This window comes from Sus scrofa, chromosome 6 (assembly GCF_000003025.6).
Source record: "Sus scrofa isolate TJ Tabasco breed Duroc chromosome 6, Sscrofa11.1, whole genome shotgun sequence".
Lineage (NCBI taxonomy): Eukaryota > Metazoa > Chordata > Mammalia > Artiodactyla > Suidae > Sus > Sus scrofa.
In genome coordinates this window covers 137,582,657-137,601,687 of record NC_010448.4, presented here as the reverse complement: position 1 = coordinate 137,601,687, position 19,031 = coordinate 137,582,657, and the positions used below count along the sequence as shown (strand labels likewise).

General features: G+C 41.7%; 1 protein-coding gene and 1 long non-coding RNA gene across 7 annotated transcripts in view; both read right to left on the bottom strand.

Moving 5' to 3' along the window:
- SLC44A5 (solute carrier family 44 member 5) overlaps positions 1-6,392 on the bottom strand; it is a 414,235-nt gene extending 407,843 nt beyond the window's left edge. For 5 of the 6 annotated variants that reach the window (XM_013996232.2, XM_021096464.1, XM_021096467.1 and 2 more), the window contains exon 1: positions 5,989-6,146. In XM_013996232.2, the coding sequence (XP_013851686.1) occupies positions 5,989-6,022 (34 nt within the window). In that variant the 5' untranslated portion in view covers positions 6,023-6,146. Of the gene's footprint in view, positions 1-5,988 lie in introns of all 6 variants that reach the window. The other variant, XM_021096466.1, reaches the window with a different exon arrangement.
- On the bottom strand, positions 10,516-19,031 carry LOC102163422. Its single transcript, XR_002345140.1, has 3 exons — positions 18,185-19,031; positions 17,483-17,605; positions 10,516-10,885 (listed from the first exon to the last, which is right to left on the bottom strand). It is a non-coding gene; the product is annotated as an uncharacterized LOC102163422 (long non-coding RNA).

Here is a 19,031-nt window from a genome sequence, read left to right as displayed (position 1 = left end):
TAGAGAGCCTTAAAAACCCCTGTACATTATCACCTTAGCATCTGTGACCTGGTAGCCTACATTTTGTTAGCAATGTATTTCTAATTTTACAGGTGGATCCCAAACAATAAAGGTGTGACACTTCTAAGGAAAGTATATCATCCTCTCGATTCAGCAGGAAAAAAAGAAAGTTGATCGACCTTTCTACGTGAGACCTGATAGACCTTGAGGAAAGTAACCAGGTATTAAAAGACTGAATGTAAAAAAGGAGAGGGAGCCATGGGGCTTGGCTGTGCCTCTATCCACAGTACCTAATTTATTCTTAGACCTCAAGAAAATACCTAAAGTCTTTGTATCGCAATTTCCTTATATATGTAAAATGCAGATATTACCACACTCACGAGTATAAAGAGTGAAGTCTGAAAATAAATTGGGAACTGAGCTCTAGTTTAAATACACACACGCACACACACACACACACACACACACATACACACACACACATCTATATATATATACATCAAGATACATCTATATATGTCTCTCTATATATAGATGTCTATATGTATAGATATAACTTCACTCATATATAATATGTATGTACAAATAATAAACTTGACCAAATTCCTTATAGACATAGACTATTCATATTTGGCAGCATCACTCACCTTTGACTATAGCATTCTTCCACTAACTCTATAAACATTCAGCTTTCCTTCTAACTCTATAAACATTCAGCTTTCCTTCTAACTCTAACATACTATGACTCTCAAAGCTGTGGGTAAAAGCTGATGTCATAAATACATTGTGTTACAGAATCACTAAGGACCAGATCCACTCTTAGTTACAGAAGCCCTGAACTATTACCAGCCTTGCTAGCCTCAAAAGAGTCACTTGGAGTACAAAGAAATAGGGGTACTAAAATAGGAGTACTAAACAAAGCCCCAAAGCTATATAAATTCTTAATATATTTGTCATTATTAATTGCTGGCAAAGAAGCAGACGGTTTGGAGGTGGGAGAGCTTTAAAATAATTATTTCTATCTCCCTGAAATATCATGGTACCATCTAGTCCCAAAAGCTTAAGGGGCAGAAAAACATCCAACAGACCCCATTTCCTTGCCTGCCAACATCTCTGCAGCAAGACAGAGACCCAAGAGTATAATTTCCCTGCTAATTAGATGTCAAGCAGCTACCTCCCACAAATGAAAGTTTTTGTCATTCATTTTTTTTTCATGCTCTTTTCATCCATGAGGTTTACAATCCATAAGAACAACCTAATAATGATTTCAGAAAACCAAAGACATCTTTGCAAAGCCTGTGTACTTTTATTGTTATAAATGCTTCACAAGTAAAAAAAATCAATGAAAAGCATAAAGGTACCCTGGTTTGAACTCCTTTTCTGTTTGAATTACAGTGCTTCTCTTGGAACACTCTCACATCAGGCTTCCGCTTCTCTTGGCAAAATTCACGAACTGGCTGATGTTGTCTTACAGGCTTTCTTGGGTCCCCTTTCCCAGCATCACTCTTCTTTCATGGACCCCTTTCCGTTACCTAGGAGCCCCTTGTGCTGCCTTCCACATTCCGCCTACTGCACAGTAATGTTCCAGACTCTTTATACTCCTCCTTTCTACCGTTACATTATGTTTTTCCTGAGATTTACTTGCTTTGAGAGGCTTTCTGGCAAAGTGGGGTGGGAGGGACGATGACCTGATCATCTTTACTAAAATGTTGAATTAGTCCTCGTTCTCTTCAGAATTGTTTTTTAATTCTGAAGATTCCTAGACGTTCTATCAACGTCTCAGCCCAAAATATTGCAGGTATTTTGGTGAATAGTAAGAGTGGATACTTGAATATAACTAGACCTTTTAGAAAACTGAAGTCCACTGGGAGTTATTTGGCTTAGGGAATTGGTGTAGGAAAGCTGCTCTCCCAAAAATCATCCTCAAGGAAGGGCCTGTTACCCTAAACTTCTAATATACAATTGGCTTCTCATGACATTTAAAATAAAATCTACATTTCTGCTTAGGAGCAAAAAGATCTGGCCTCTCTCTAACCATCTCTACCTAACACACTACTCCCCAGCCAAAGTGACCAGACTCCTGTATTTGAACATGCAAAGTAGTAAACTCATTCCTGCCTTCAGTCTTGCAGTGCTATGTTCCAGTCTTAGCATGCAAATTACTCTTCATCTTTTGGTTCCCAGCCCAAATGTCACCTCTTCAATCTAAAGTCGTCGCACAATCACTTTCTAGCATACCATCCTATGTTATTTTCCTCATGGTATTAATTACTGTGAATTTTTTTCTTTTTCTTTTTTTGCTTTTTAGGGCCGCACCTGCAGCATATGGAGATTCCTGGGCTAGGGATCAAATTAGAGCTACAGCTGCTGGCCTAAGTCACAGCCACAGAAACGCAGGATCCGAGCTACATCTGTGACCTACACCACAGCTCACAACAATGGTGGATCCTTAACCCACTGAGCAAGGCCAGGGATTGAACCAGCAACCTCATGTTCCTAGTAGGATTCGTTTCCACTGCACCAAGACGGGAACTCCCCACTGTGAAATTTTCTTATTTACATCTTTACTTGCTCTTTCCAGGCCATTTCTTAATATATTCTTCACTGTCTATCACTGCATTCCTAGTGTTTTGCACAGAACCTAGTATATAATCAGTGCTCAATAAGTATTGCTGAATTGAATGCATAACTAGATGAATCCAAGCATAATCTAAACTTTAAACTTCAGGAACTGAGTGAGAAATCTTTGTTGTACTAATACTGGGAGGGTTGGTGGTGTCAATATCATTATAACTAATGTAACAAACGTGTCTATAAGACTTTTATAGCTAATGGACTACAACTTTTTAATTAAAATATTATAAAGACTGTAATAATAAATATGCTTTTATTAAAGAAGATTATAATAAATTTCTTTTGGGAATTAATCAAAATTTATAAACAATTTATTCATAATACAATTTAATCAAATTTATTTCATTAAAAACATTTGCCTTTTTGAAAAGCTGTCCTTTTGATGAGGTGTCACAAATGAATCCTAGTATCCCTTGAGAAATACTGGCAGCTCATCTTATTCTTGTGTCAATGTTAAACTGCATTTCCCTGTGGCCAATTTCTAGCTGTCTAGATATGGAGCATCTATTGCTAGGACTTCAGAAGCCAATGAGCAACTTGCCTGTCACATGCTCCAACAAATGATCTCTCCCTGCATGCAGTGTAGCTAAGCAGAGAAGCAATTCTCATAAGAGGATAACCAAGACAGGCTGGAATGTTGCTAAACGTACAGTTTATTACCCAGCCAAGTTGCCTAGCCTGACCGCCCCACCCCCCAAAAAAAACCTAGCAATTTGCAAGTTGGTTTTGTACCAGGCAGTCCCAGTTTAGTTGTTTGTTGCTCACAAGCAGATGTCTGAGAGCAGTTCAGCCTGCAGTCGGATGCTTTTGCAGGGCTCTCCCCTTAAAAGTCAAAATTGAAGCAAGTCAATGGACTACAATTTCCTGGGCTTGCTTTTATTATTTGTAAAATATCACAATTAATTGCACTTTGCTAAAGGGAAACTCCAAAGTCTTTTTTAAGGTATCTTTCCTTCTAAGAAATATTAAGTAATTTGGTTTTTTAATAAAAAAAGAAAGAAACTCAGTAATAGAGGAAAGAAACCACAAGTTAATAAGAGCTAAATAACATAATTTTACTTTTAAGAAAAACATGTAGTATGAGAAAACTTTATTTTACAAAACTACAATGAGACAACATACTCTAGGAAAACTTGGTTATTAATTCCTCCGGAAGAATGATTACTACTTAAAGGACAAAACACTATTAATTGCTATTCTTCAATTATTTCACTAGCAAGTTAAATTTACAAAAATATGCAAAATCCTATCATATAAATCAAAAATGACTCAGTATTTTTTTTTGGGGGGGAGAGGTGTAATGAGATACATTTCATCAAATTGTTAACACCAGTTCACTTCTCATTAATTGGGTCTCATTTACATCTTTCTGTACTTCTACCAAGATTAATTTCAGGGTAAGATTGTCTCCAGCTAGCATATACTGTAAAACTGGAAATTTTTTTCCAGTCTTCATGGACCATTTACAATCTGCAGGGTTTAGGGTGGGTATGAAATGTATTTCTGCCAATGGATAGCCACATCAGCAGTGCTGAAAACCAATCCTTCTGTTTCATTCATGGTGCCATATGGTTCCATAAAAATGGAGCGAACCAAAAGTGCAGCTAAAGCACCCTGTCAATCTGGGTTTAGACTAATTATTTTATGTTATGATAAAGAAGCTGTAGATGAATGTATTCTCTCATTCTTTCTTTAGTTGTCTACCACCATACGCATGTACTAATTCATTGGGAGAGGGGAAAAAATGAGGTTTAAGACCGCTTCTATTTTACAGGAACTGTGTTATTTTTAAGTAAATACATTTCGGTAGAAGTATTATAGTTTCAAGCAGAAAATCCTGGGTGTTTTATAGTAACATCTTCCAAAATATTAACCCTCCTGGTTGAAACCCTTTCCAATCCAATAAGTGATTTGAGTGCCCCGGGGCAATTAAAAGGCAAGCTGAAGCACCAAGATGAAGTTGTGCCCCCCTAGTGACCTCTAGAGTGAAGCAAGCAAGAATCCCACAAGCAAGACTCGGCGGGGCGGGGGGCGCAAGAACTTGGGCTGGGGTGAAGGTGGGGGAAGAACCAAGCCAAAGACGAGTGCGCTGTTGTAAACCAAGCCGATAAATTCAATAATACACCCTCCTCGCATCTTAAGAGTGTGGTCCTATTTCACATAACCCCAAGGCTCAATAAGTCTCCGCCTCCCGAGCCACGAAGCCCATTGGGTCTAAATCCAACTTCAAACACCGCTCCTTCCTCCTCCCCACCAATGCTCAGGTCCAGTTCTCCCGCGCACAGCCTTTCTTGCCCCTCATGGTGTCGAGCTGCTTTCCACCTCTCTGCAGTGCTGCAGACAACCTCCCGACCGTTGCTGGTTCTCCAGCTGGAGCGCGGGAGCGCTGGGGATCCAGCAAGCGGCGACCACTGCGAGTCAGCTCAGCAGGCGCCGGCTGCCGATGCACCTGCGCCCAGCGCACCGCGCTGCGCAAGTGACGGGGACGGCCCTCTGCCCTAGCCACCCAGGAGGCCCCTCTGGATTCCAGCTCCTGACCAGGCGGCAATGCCCGAAGTCACCGGAGCAACAAGCTCTTCCCTGTCTTCCCTGCCAGCGCTTCTCCCCCTGAACTTTCCAACTTTAGAAGCCCAGGTTGGAAAAGAGCAACAGGGGGCCTGACCGCCTCGACAGGTTGGAAGGGGGGAAATAGACTTCAGGGACCCGGCCCGTAGCAAGTCTCTTTGACCATCGAGGGAAAGGAGAACCAGATTGCTCCTATCTCCTCACGGGGATGGAGGTTTGGAAAATGGATTCAGAACTTGTCACCCTAGGATGAAGGGACAGAGGGAGAAGGGAGGTTGAGAGCAGGCATTAGCAGAGACCTTGAGAAACTAACTCTCTCTTTTCTCTCTCTTCTCTTCTCTCTCTCTCTCTCTCTCTCTCTCTCTCTCTCTCTCTCTCTCTCTCCCACACACACACACACACACACACACACACACACACACACACAAACGGCCTGATTCTGAAAAGGTTAAGATCCCAGTAGCCAAGAGTCTCTTCTCTCCCCATTGCCCTGTGGGGGTAAGGGGCAACAGACACCCAAGCGTGGAGTAGGAAAGGGGTGGGGTGAGAGAGAAAGAGGGTCTCCAGTTTTCCCCAGGTTACAAAAAGGGGATAAACTCCTATCTGAGTCTTCCTGGAGGCAAAGGGAGGAGCAGCAGTACTGAGGTCTCCCCACCTTCCGAAGAAGGCAAACTCTTCCTAGCAGATAGCCTTCCACTTGGCGGAGCCTGAATGTAAACAGGCCAGCCAGAGGGCCGGACAGCGGGTGGGAGGTGGGATGGGGCGAGGTGTGAATGGAGCGGAACTCACCCTTGATGCTGGGGGGCTTTCTCTTCTTAGCCATCTTCTGTCTCCTCCCCTCCTCCAGGCCCCCCAAGCACTTCCTCCGGCTGCCGCCCAGCTCCGGGAGCCGGCGCCGTGGCTTCCAGGCGAGCTCTCGCCGCGGCTCTCAGCTCAGCAAGCTCTTTGTTGCTGTGATGGCATCTGCGAGGCAGCGGCGGCGGCGGCAGCGACGGCTGCAGCCGGGCTGCGAGCACTGCTCGGCTCCGCTCGGTTGGGGCGGGCACCGCCGCCCCTCTATTCTACGCCGCGCAGCGCTGAGAGACTCGCGCTCGAGCTGTTGTGGCCTCTGTGGCTGCGGCGGCGGCAGTGGATGCAGCTGTGCTGCTCTGGCTGCTGGAGGGGCAGCTCTGGGTCCCTCGAGTGCCCGCCCAGCGCTGACCTCCCCTTTCCCACACCCTCCCTCCCCTACTCCCCCACCCTAGGTGTCCCGTCTGAGCCGCCAGCTCCAATCCAACCAGCGACCGCGCCGTCTTCCGGCAGCCGCTTGCTGGGGAGGGCGGCGCTGGCGGCAGCGGGGGGCTGCTGGGGAAAGCGGGGACCCAAGGCCATCTGCGGCCGAGGAGGAGAAAGCCAGGCAGCCTGACTCTCATGGAACCTGCATTCTGCCTGCCTCCGGGCCTCCAAAGCCCCCTCCCAGGCGTCAGGGCGCAATGTGGAAGGCCGGGTGGGCCCGCGAAAGGCACCCTTCTCCGTAAGCCAACAAGAACTCAGGCCAGCTGCAGGAGTACAGGCACCCGCACTCGCAACCCAGCTGCCGCCGTCCTCCTCAAAAAGCCCGGTCTCGGGCACCGAACCCGAATTCCAAGTGGAGAGGAGCCCTGGGACGCAGATGCTTCTGCCTCTCCGGAACTGAGAAGGGAAGAAGGAACTAGAGACTGGTGGAGAGAAGAGAAATTAAGTTCCAGGGACAGCCCAGAGACAGACATTTGGAAGAATGACCTGGTTCAGGCCCTAAACCTCTTAATAGCGAAGGTTCAGGGCAGGTCCCTTGGGGCTATGGAAAAGAGGAAAGAAAGTTCACGCTCTCAAGAGTGGAGAGGGAGGAGTGATTTCTTGGCTTCCCGTAGAAACTTTGTTCCAGCCCCGTTCTTTCTCGTTTCGTGGCTTTGGAAAGTGTTCCTTTTCCTGAAGGAGCTGTCCTCCTCTAGCGTGCTGATCAGAAAAGAAATCTTACCAGTGTCCCAGGATAAGGACATGCAAAAGTTTAAGACATGCCTGGAAATGTAAAGGTACTAACCAAGATTTTAAACTGCTGAAGGGGTAGGGTGGGTAGTGGGTTACCATTACATGAGAAGGATGCCAAATTTTATTTTTTTTCTTTACGGAGCTGGGATTTCCCCAAAACCCACTTTCTAATTCACAGCGATCTTAGTAACACATTTCCATATCTTCTGCCTACGTTCTCAACCTAACATGATTACCTAAACATCCAGTGATTCAATTCAGTACCACTTGCCAGAAGTTGTCCCAGCATCAATGTGGTGCCCCAGTAAGAACAGTGGAGTCAAAAGCCTTGGCTTTGACTCCTAGCCCTGCAACATCATAGCTTTGAGAACTTGCACAAGTCATTTAATCTCTCTGTTCTTCTGCTTTCTGGTTTGTAAAATATCATCTCAAAGACTCCTTCCAGCTCTAATAAATATCCTGAGATTTTTTTTTAGTCGCAATATCACATTAATTTTTGCACTTTTTCCAAATTTAACTTTATATAATGTATTATACTGAAGTAAGTAATCTGTAGAAAATGTGAAATACCCAGTTCCTCTCATGACAAAGGTGTGTTGGAAATAAAACACAAATAGCAGACTTATTTTAATTAGCAAAATAAGGCCTGTTCTCAGATGTATAGCTAGAAATGAGACTCAATCAAAATTTCCTCTCCCAAAAAGCTGTCTCTGATTTAATTCAAAACTACTCTTCAGACCCCTAAGATGTGTAAATATTAGGCTTGTAAACATTCTGTTTATTTTATGTGTTCATATTTTATCACTAAGTAATAATTATTGCCTATATTAAGATAATGTCTTACAGTTTATTCATTACTTTCACACACTTTATTTCATTTAATCTTGATCACGAACCTGTGAGTTCAGAGGGCAGGTTCTGTCTCCCACTTTTTACAGATGAGGACATAAGGTTAATAGAGGTGCACCTATTTGTGCACAGCTTCCAAGACTTCTGTGCAGCTCTTCTAATTCAACACCAGTCTCATCCCATGACATCAGCTACCTATGAAATAGAAAATTTCTGCTTCAGACCAGGGATAGTTTCCTTTCTTCTAATTATTCTTTCCATGACTCCAGTACTAATCTCAGCAGAGAGAACTCAAAATTTTAGTTGACAACTTAGTCTGTTTTTTGTATGTGGATATGCTTAACTTGTAGCACTTGAAAGTGTTTGTTTGTTTGTTTGTTTGTTTGTCACTTCCCAAAACAGAAGTTCTGGGCCAGGGATCAAATCTATGTTACAGAAGTGACCTGAGCCACAGCAGTGACAACATTGGATCCTTAACCTACTGAGCCACCAGGAAACTTCAAAAGTGTTTTTTTGTTTTGTTTTGTTTTTTTGTCTTTTTGCTATTTCTTTGGGCCGCTTGGGCGGCATATGGAGGTTCCCAGGCTAGAGGTCGAATCAGAGCTGTAGCTGCCAGCCTACGCCAGAGCCACAGAAACGCGGGATCCGAGCCGCGTCTGCAACCTACACCACAGCTCATGGCAACGCCGGATCGTTAACCCACTGAGCAAGGGCAGGGACTGACCCCGCAGCCTCATGGCTCCTAGTCAGATTCGTTAACCACTGCGCCACGACGGGAACTCCCAAAAGTGTTTTTATATACATTTTCTCTGTTGAAGGTCACACCTATCACAGAAGACCAAGAGATAAGGAAACAGACAAAGAAATATCACATGCACAACTACCCAGGCCCTGAATTTCCAGACAAGTGTTTCCTGAATAGCCCACAGTTCATACTTTTGTTTAAGAGTTGCAAATAGTTCCCCCTCCTGGTGCAGCGGTCAACAAATCCGACTAGGAACCATGAGGTTGTGGGTTCGATCCCTTGCCTTGCTCGGTGGGTTGAGGATCTGGTGTTGCCATGAGCTGTGATGTGGGTTGCAGACGCAGCTTAGATCCCGGGTTGCTGTGGCCCTGGCGTAGGCCAGCGGCTACAGCTCCAATTGGACCCCTAGCCTGGGAACCTCCATATGCCACGGGTGCAGCCCTAGAAAAGACAAAAAAAAAAAAAAAAAAAAAAAAGAGTTGCAAATAGAATACCTGAAGGGATCAGAAAAGCAAAATACAAGACACAGGCAGTATAAATATTTAGGTTCTACTTGAGTGAGGGTGAGGAAATTCAGGGAGCTGAGAGCAAATGTACCATAACACAGAGGCAGTTTGCCTTGTGCGAATGGAAATCTCAAGATGTGAGTATTCTGATTTTTCAAAAAGAATCAAGAATCCAAATTCCCAGGTAAAATATCCTTTTTGATGTCAGTTAACATAAAACAAAAAAAAAAACAAGGCAAGCTTATCGGAACACAACTGCCAATAATATACAGCTTATGGACTGTTTGTCTGTGTTTTTACCTCCCATCAGGTGAGTTTTAACACCAAGGAACTGAATCCTTGGGTCTAGCTCTGATTCCCATGGTGTCTACAAACTCTCAGAATTAGAGGTTATCAAGTCTTTGGGTCCACTTAATCATGATTTCTAAAGACTCACTGCAGAGACTGGCGTTTCTACATTTCTAGCTGTTTTGGAGGCATCAACAAGAATGACCATGGTAAATCAAATAATTTTTAGGTCACATGTGTTTCTGCTGGGCACAAGGAAATTTACACATTTTATTCGATGATGATGACAAGTATTGATGATGATGATGGTGACAAGGGCCTAACCTCTCTTTCCCTTATAGGAAGATTCTGAATGAATCCTTTCAAAAAATAGCCATAGTGCTAAAATGGTAACTTTAGTTATATGTAGTGTAATCATTCTACTTAGATTATCCCAGCCCTGTCAAGACTGCCTGTAAAGTAAAGATAATCAGAATGGAGGAAAGGAATACATGTTCTTCGTGTGGGAATATCAAGTGAGCTCCGCAGGGAAAATAAACTTGTCATACAAATCATACTAAAGACCAAAGTGAAAATATAATTCATACTACGAAAAGCATGATTGTTATTAATTGTGTGTTATTGTAAGTGCAGTAAAAAGGTTGAAAAATAAAACCCTCAAAAGAGTATTTTTGGCTGAAATATTTTATATCGAATGCCTATCCATAAATTAACTGTGGCAGCTTAGGGAAAATGAAAAGGAGAAACAAAAGCCCCACTGATTTTAATCATGCTAATACCAAAGAATATCAAAAGAATCCAAACTTGCCCCATTACTGGGAAAAAACCTAGTATTTTAACATTTTACATACAAAAAAAGTCATAATACTCAACTTAGCTGCAGTTTTAAAGGAAACTACAATTATGTGACTAGAGCTAAAGTAAGGTTTTAAAAAGAAAGAATGGTGAGAAGAGAGTGGGATAATCCAACCAATGCACTAAAAAAAAATTTCTGAGGCACTAATATGCTCAAAATCAACATGTGACAGAGTGGTGAAACTGAGGCTGGCTTCCTACCCCATTATGGATATACATCAGGCCTTAAACAACACTTCTTCCCTTTCTTTCTGATCATTATAGTAGATATATAGATATTCATTACAATAAAATTTCACCTGAATTTAGATGAAGGATCCTGGAGTGAGAGCTTATAGAATCTTTATCCCTTTAGCTCATTCCAATTCTCCTATTGATGACTCTGGCCTTAAGAAATGTGATTTCACTTATGCACGTTTGAATTGCAAAGAAAGACCTGAAATTCAGAGACATTATTTAGGGACTTAAAGGTACATTCTAGGTTTCTCAGATTAAAACCTTCCCAACAAGTTCCCTTAATACTTTACTACTTTCAGAGCAAAACTCTCCTAAAGATATACTGCCTCACTCATACTATTGCTATCCCTACTGGCAATTGAAAAAATCATGCTGAATCTGTGCAGAAGAAAATTTAATTTTGGAGTTCCTGTTGTGGCACAGAGTCTGACTAGGAACCATGAGGTTTAGGTTTCGATCTCTGGCCTCCCCCCAGGGGTTAAGGATCTGGTGTTGCCCTGAGCTGTGATGTAGGTCACAGACAGGACTCTCTGGTGTAGGCCGGCAGCTGTAGCTCTGATTAGACCCCTAGCCTGGGAACTTCCATATGCCCAGGGTGCGGTCCTAAAAAGCCAAAAAAAAAAAAAATTTTGCCAAGTTCCATTTCCCAATTGTCACCTAACCTCTAGAATGGTGTTGCTCTAAAAGGCAGTTAATTAACAGGGAGCTTTTTTGGACCCACAATGAGGTATACACTTAAAAGAGCGCAACCCCACAAAACCTGCAAGAAACAAAAGGTATTTGGGAAGGCGGAAAAAAGCTAGGTTTTGGCTCACATTTCCCATAAGTTCCTCTGAGGGAAACAGCACAGACCCAGCTGGTATAAAGTTCAAATGGAAGGAGAGTCAGACATTACACAGAGATAGTCTGCTAGGTATGGCCCACTGTTAAACCTTCAAGATTTTATGGAATAGATATAAACAACTAAAACTGTTTTCTTTAACACTCCAGGTAGTCTACTCAAGGACAAAGTGTTCAATCTGAACTCTGCTAGCTTCCAAGTAGTCACTTTACCCCCCAAATATTTTCAAGCTGTCTGCAGTAACCCCCTTCATTAAAATCTTGTTTATGGAGTTGCCAGCTGTGGCACAATGGGATCAGCAACCTCTTGGGAGCTCTAGGGTGCAGGTTCCATCCCCCAGCCTGGCACACTGGGTTAAGGATCTGGGCCAAAGAAGGGCAAAACTGCGGCTCCAAACTGATCTCTGGCTCAGGAACTCCATGTGCTGAGGGGAGGCCAAAAGAGAAAATAAATAAATAAATAATAAATTCCTGTTTGTAATTTTGTTCCTTTGTTCAGTCTACCAGTCAACCAACTGACTACTTCATAGGTGAGGGAGCAATTTGCATACAGAATAAATGACATACAAAATAAACACTTTTAGAGATAATTCTGACAGTGAACCAAATTGCATTTCCATTCTTTTCTATTTCTATTTATTCTCTCCAACATTTATTCAACAAATATGTATGAGTAATAGTTGCCAGTCACGTCCAGGGTGATTGGGTATGCAGTGGAAAAATAAATCAGCTTGATCCATGCATTCATGATATTTACTGTTATATAGAAGAGACAGAATTAACCTGTCTTTTATTTCTCATGGAAACAGCATATCCAAAGACCCCAATAGGAAATTCAGGATTAGAGCAGTGGTTTCCAGATTGCAAATTGATAGATACCTCATCAGTTTAAAAAAAAAATTGCTCACCCAACTCCAACCATATAACCAATTTATTTGGTTATATACATTGCATGTAATATTGTACTAATACATATACACATTAAAAATATATACAGAATGTTGAAAGTTTTAAAGAGTTAAGGTTTTTGAAAATGGGCCATCTTAGGAGTTCCCGTCCTGGCTTCACAATAACAAATCCAACTAGTATCCATGAGGACGTGATTTCGACCCCTGGCCTCACTTGGTGGGTTAAGGATCTGGTGTTGCCGTGAGCTGTGGTGTAGGTCGCAGAGGCAACGCGGCCTGGCATTGCTGTGTTTGTGCTGTAGGTCAGCAGCTACAGTTCCGATTCCACCCCTAGCCAGGAACTTCCATATGCCTCAGTTTCAGCTCTAAAAAGACAAAAAAAAGGACCATCTAGGTCACCTCCAAAAACTATTGCACTAGAGGAACTGAAGGAAGACCAATGTGGCTGAAGTTTTGTTCATGATGATTTTAGGCAGGATGTAGAGGAGGCACGTGTAAACTAAAATTTTAGCTGTCTTTATCACAAAATTCCATGGCTCTGAATTTGGTTACTGGAGAATTATTGTTATCTTTTGATGTTGACATGTTTCCTTGATTGCTCATGTTCCTTGAAGTTTTGCATTTCTGTTCTTGCCTTTTAAGCAGTGGATACTTCCTCAAACCTTTAGCTGTTGACTTTGATGGCAGATTTTTTTGCTGTTGTTGGTCTGGCTTATACAAGCGGCTTTCTCCCACACTCTACGGATACATCTGTTCACACTTCTTGCTCCCTCTTGTGGTAGAATTCTTAAGATTGTATGCCCTTTGGAGTTCCTTTGTGATGCAGTGGAAAGGAATCCAACTAGTATCCCTGAGGATGTGGGTTCAATCCCTGGCCTTGCTCAGTAGGTCGGGGATCCAGTGTTGCCGTGGCCTGTGGGGCAGGTCACAGGTGCAGCTCAGATCCCTCATTCCTGTGGCTGTGGGTAGGCTGGCAGCTGCAGCTCCAACTGGACGCCTAGCCTGGGAACTTCCATATGCTGCTGGTGCAGCCCTAAAAAACAAAAGCAAAAAAAAAAAAATGAGTTCCGGTCGTGGTGCAGCGGAAATGAATCCAACTAGGAACCATGAGGTTGTGGATTTGATCCCTGGCCTTGTTCAGTGGGTTAAGGATCTGGCATTGCCATGAACTGAGGTATAGGTCGAAGATGTGGCTTGTGTAGGCCTGAGCTCACTGTGGCCCCCTTTCCCTGGCAAAGCAATAAAGCTATTCTTTTCTCCTTCACCTGAATAAATAAAGGGGGGGAGGACAAAAAGGAGGGATGTCTTAAGATGCTGACAGCATTTCCCTGCTTCTGCGTGACTACTATGAATTGGAAAGGAACTTATAGTCCATCTAATTACAGTTTAAACATAAGGAAACTGAAGCCCAGTAACATGAAATGATTCTGTGTACATGCAAAAATATGGCAAAAAACAAAACAAAACAAAAAAAACTAGGAGCCAGTTAGTCTTTGCATAGCTCCCCAACCCAAAGCATTCCAATTTCCAATTTTAACACAAATTTCTTACACATTTGAGTATGTGATAGACAAACTGACGGCACCCTGGAAACCTGAGGAACAAGACCCTGATTATCAGATTCAAAACTCTAAGATATGAGAGAGATTCCTCATTATCTCAGGCCCTCACTGCTAACTGATTTTATAAAACCTTCCCAACTTGTTTCATTGCTTTCATAGTTTCTTCTCTGCAAGTCCATCTCATATATCTCTACCAGACCACATGCCACCTGCCAAATTTAAAATGTTTTATTTCATCAGTCACCTATTTAAAACTCCTGAGTGCTATTCATTGATTACAGAACAGAATATTGATTGCAGGGTAAAAGACAGGTCTAGATTCAAATCACAGCTCTTCCCTACCACTATCTTTGATAAGCTGTGTTTCAAGCAACTCACTTAAGCATTATGACCTTTGATTTATACAACTGACAAATGGAAATGTTCAAGGTTTACATACCAGAATTCAGCCAAATTTAAAAATCTCCCTTCCACATAGCTTAATTATTTGAATAGAAAATAGGAAAAGATCAATTTTTAAAGCAGCAAAAATATATCAATAGCAATCAAACAAGGAGAAGCGTCATGTTATAGCATTCAAAAATTAGTGGCTACAGAGTTCTCACTGTGGTGCAACAGGAGTGCTTGGATGCAGGTTCAATCCCTGGCCCAGCACAGTGGGTTAAGGATCCGGTGTTGTCACAGTTGTGACTGCGGCTTAGGTCACAAATGCTGCTCGAATCTGATCCTGGCCTGGGAACTCCACATGCATGCTGCGGGACAGCCAAAAAAGAAAAGGAAAAAAAAAATGGTGGCAATGGAGGAAAAATACAGAAGTTTCCAAAAATTTACAGATCAAAGCTCAGAGCAATATGGTTAGCCTTTTAATATCATCCTCCAACGAACGTAGAAAAGATAAATGAACAAGATCCAAAAAATTTAAACCACCCTCCTAACCTGTCCTGCAACATGGGAAAGAGTGTTTCGGATGAGCTATGGAGAAGCTTTGGAGAAGACAAGAAATTTTGCAAGTGAGGAAAAGTTTCATCCCAACTACCTTCACGTCCTACCCAAAAAAGGAACCCTTGGGACTCTCTCTTTAGGGATCTTCCAGCTGAGGGGGAAATGGAGGGGCTAGCAGAACAATCATAAACACCCGGAGGTAATGATCTCCAACAATAAATAGGAATTTAACAGAAAATTTAACAGAAAAATTTAAAGAAGGAAAAATTAGAACAAGAGTCTCTGAAAAAGACAAAGTGAAGAAGAGGAATTCTTAATTTATGAAGGAAATAATCTGCATACGTATTATTGATACAGGGCAAAACTCTCATTTTATTAGTCATCTTTTCCTCAGAGGAAGAAACAGTGGGAGTTGGAAGAGGAATTGCTGTTGGGAAGAAATGGATGAATGTGGAAAGGAAAAAAATGGGTGGCATTGAAGGAGAGAATCCAATAAACAAAACAAGACAAAATTTTATTTTATTTTATTTTATTTTATTTTATTTATTTTGTCTTTTGTCTTTTTAAGGCCATACCTGCGGCATGTGGAGGTTCCCAGGCTAGGGGTTTAATCAGAGCTGTAGCCACCGACCTACGCCAGAGCCACAGCAATGCCAAATCTGGGCCTCATCTGTGACCTACACCACAGCTCATGGCAATGCCAGATCATTAACCCACTGAGCAAGGCCAGGGATCAAACCTGAAATCTCATGGTTCCTAGTCGGATTCATTAACCACTGAGCCACGACAGGAACTTTTTTTTTTTTTGTCTTTTGTTGTTGTTGTTGCTATTTCTTGGGCCGCTCCCGCGGCATATGGAGGTTCCCAGGCTAGGGGTTGAATCGGAGCTGTAGCCACCGGCCTATGCCAGAGCCACAGCAACGCGGGATCCGAGCCGCGTCTGCAACCTACACCACAGCTCATGGCAACGCCGGATCGTTAACCCACTGAGCAAGGGCAGGGACCGAACCCGCAACCTCATGGTTCCTAGTCGGATTCGTTAACCACTGCGCCACGACGGGAACTCCCCAGGAACTTTTTTTTAATTCAAATTTTTCTTTTACTTCTATTTACTCCCAAAGCAGTAAATACACAGGTGATGATAAAAATAAAATAAGAGGAGGTTAGTGGATGCAGTTCCCCATGCATTATACACATTCCACAGAAGCCCATACAAAGTTCATTGCAAATGGCGGCCTGCAAACTTTCCAGATCAGAGAGGGCTGTGGACTTTATGCCAGGTATATCAAGACCCAGAAAAAACTTTTTCTTTTTTTTTTTTTTTGCCTCACTGACAACACTGGGTCCTTAACCTACTGGGCCACAAGAGAACTCCTCAACGTAGAACACCAACCAAGGGCAATAACTCTGCTATGCAGGGAGCCATGTTGTCCAGGCTCAGACATCCTTGCTGTACCTGCACTGGGGCAATCTCCTCTTCTCGGAGCAAGCTCTGCAGTGCCTAGACATTTCCATCTGGGTCTATTTAGGAGTTTTTCTATCATAGATGAACAGTCTTCCTCTAAAAAGTCAGTGAAATGCAAAGCACTCTGTCACTTCCTCTCCAAAGAAAACTTTCTCTTCAGCCTCAGCTTTGTGTGTAGGCTGGAGATGGGTGGGCAGCTAAAACTGGCAGAACTAGTTTAGGACCATATACTTAAAATGTTCCACACAAATGGTCTGGTATCTATCTTTAAAATGAGAGTCATGTATCATTTTGCTGTCAGTTGTGGCAGCCTCCAATAGAGCATCTGGTTATTTGTCTACCATATCTTGTCTTATATCATTACCGATGGGGTATTTGTAACTTTCTTCAGACAGAGACTGTAGTACCTATTTTTTTATTTTTATTTTTAAGGAAAGACCACTTTTCCCCTTACTCCTTTCTACCTATGCACATACTACCCACCTTTTAGTACTGGAACAAGTCTACCTTTTCCATGAACTAGTCTAGTTCTCTTTCAGCCCCATTAATTTTCTTGTCTCTGAACTCCTCCAAAACTTTGTTAACATGATATTTTATATCACCATTTAAAGTTTTATTTATCTTACTTCTTCAGTGAAACCTTAAGCTCTTCAAGGATATGGATTATCTGACACTTAACTCTTTAGAGAAGGTGTTAAGTAACATTCAAGAAATATTCAAATATATACCATGTGAAATCAGATTTTAAAAATCAGCTTATTCACATATAAATTTTGCTTGTGTTTTATATCACACTGAACTAATGAAATTCAGGTAGGCATTATCATAGAATGTGAGAGCAAGAGGGGACTTCAGAGATCACCAATTCTGCAGTTTACCCCATTTTAATGTGTCAGGACACCACCAATGCTGCCTCCCTTCACCCTCTGCTGACCATTCTAGTAACTGCACCTTCTTGAATCTCATTTCAGAATGACTGTCATTTCTCTCAAGTTCCCAAAACTGTTTAATGCCAGTTTTTCAGTGTACTGTATATAATATCACTTGTTCACACTCCAGAAAAATTAAAATTCTGTTACCTATGATTAATATTCATTTAGGCACTTGAGTTCTAGAGCCAGATTGCCAGTGTTCATAAGCCAATTCTTCCACTTCATAGCTTGGATTTAGCATCCTAACATCTCTGGTCCCAGTTTCCTGATCTGAAAAGTGAGAAGAAAGAAAATATTGACCTTGCAAGACTATCATAAGACTAAGTGAATTAATGCCAGCCAAATACTGAGAACTATACCTGGCAAAAAGCAAGTCCTCATTATTCTTACTGTTTGGTGGTGGTAGTTGTATTTAATAACTTTCATACCAAAGATGAAAGTTTCTTATTTTTTCATTCTAGTACACTAAGCTCCTAAAAAAGTCACACATTCTCTTCTCTATCTTTAAATCCCTAGCACTGTGCACTGTGCCTGGCACATAGTAATCACTCAGAAAGTGTTTTTAAAATACAATATATAAATAGTATGATTATTAAGCATATAGGCTTTGTGCTCAGACTACTTGAGTTCAAATTCTAACTCTGCCATTGGAGACAACATTTCTGTACCATTATTACATCCACAAAAATGATAGTGATTACAGCACTTCCTTTATAAGACTATTTCAAGAATTAAATTATTATGTTCATGGAAAACACATTAAGATCTGACACACTGTAAACAATCCATAAATGTTAGATAATACTGTTTCTAAAGGTTTCTTAAAGTAATGCAGAAAAAGAATGTTACCTGACATTTCAGTAAAAAGGATGTTGCAGCCATAAAGCCATCAGCCACTGCAGCCACCCTGTAGCACCTTGAGTAGACTCAGAATGGAGATGAGGATGGAGAAAAATAGGATATTGGTCTTAGATATCTAAGGCGCATACCAAAGAAAGAATTTCAATATGCCCAGATTCTCATATCTTCCCATTACAGAGAAAAGCGCTACATTTTTAACTCGTGATGGTTGGGGGAGTGGGGGGGAGTGTGGGTGTAACTAGCACCAATCTTTTGATGTTCCACTACCTGTTTTTTATTTTATTTTCTACAAAGACCCCTGTATATCCTGGCTCCTCCAGTACCTCTTCAGAACATTTCCTCAGAGGTGAGAGGCTATTTCCAGGCTGCAATCCTAGTAATATCCTGAATAAAATAGAATTCTCAACTTTTAGGTTGTGCTTTTCATTTTCCTTTGATGACAGTTTTGTTCATAGAGTAATATAAGCAGACATGTAAGAGCATCTGACAAGTCTGAGTTTTAATAGCGATGTTATTCATTAGAATAATAGTCTTGAAACTTGCTTAGCCTCTAAGCCCTACGTTCTGATCTAGAATTCAGGTAATATAACCTCATTCTCTAAATCTGTTGTAAGAAATTAAATGAAATTGAGTAGATAAAATGATTAACATTGTGCCTGAAGCATTGTAATGCTACAAAAAAAAAGACTTGTTTTATTTTTACTTCTTGTTTTTATTATTAATATCTTTGCTAGTAAGGAATTTTAAACCTAGATAAGAAACTAAGAAATATATGTAAGAGTTCCCATTGTGGCACAGTGGAAGCAAATCCGACTAGTATCCATGAGGATGTGGG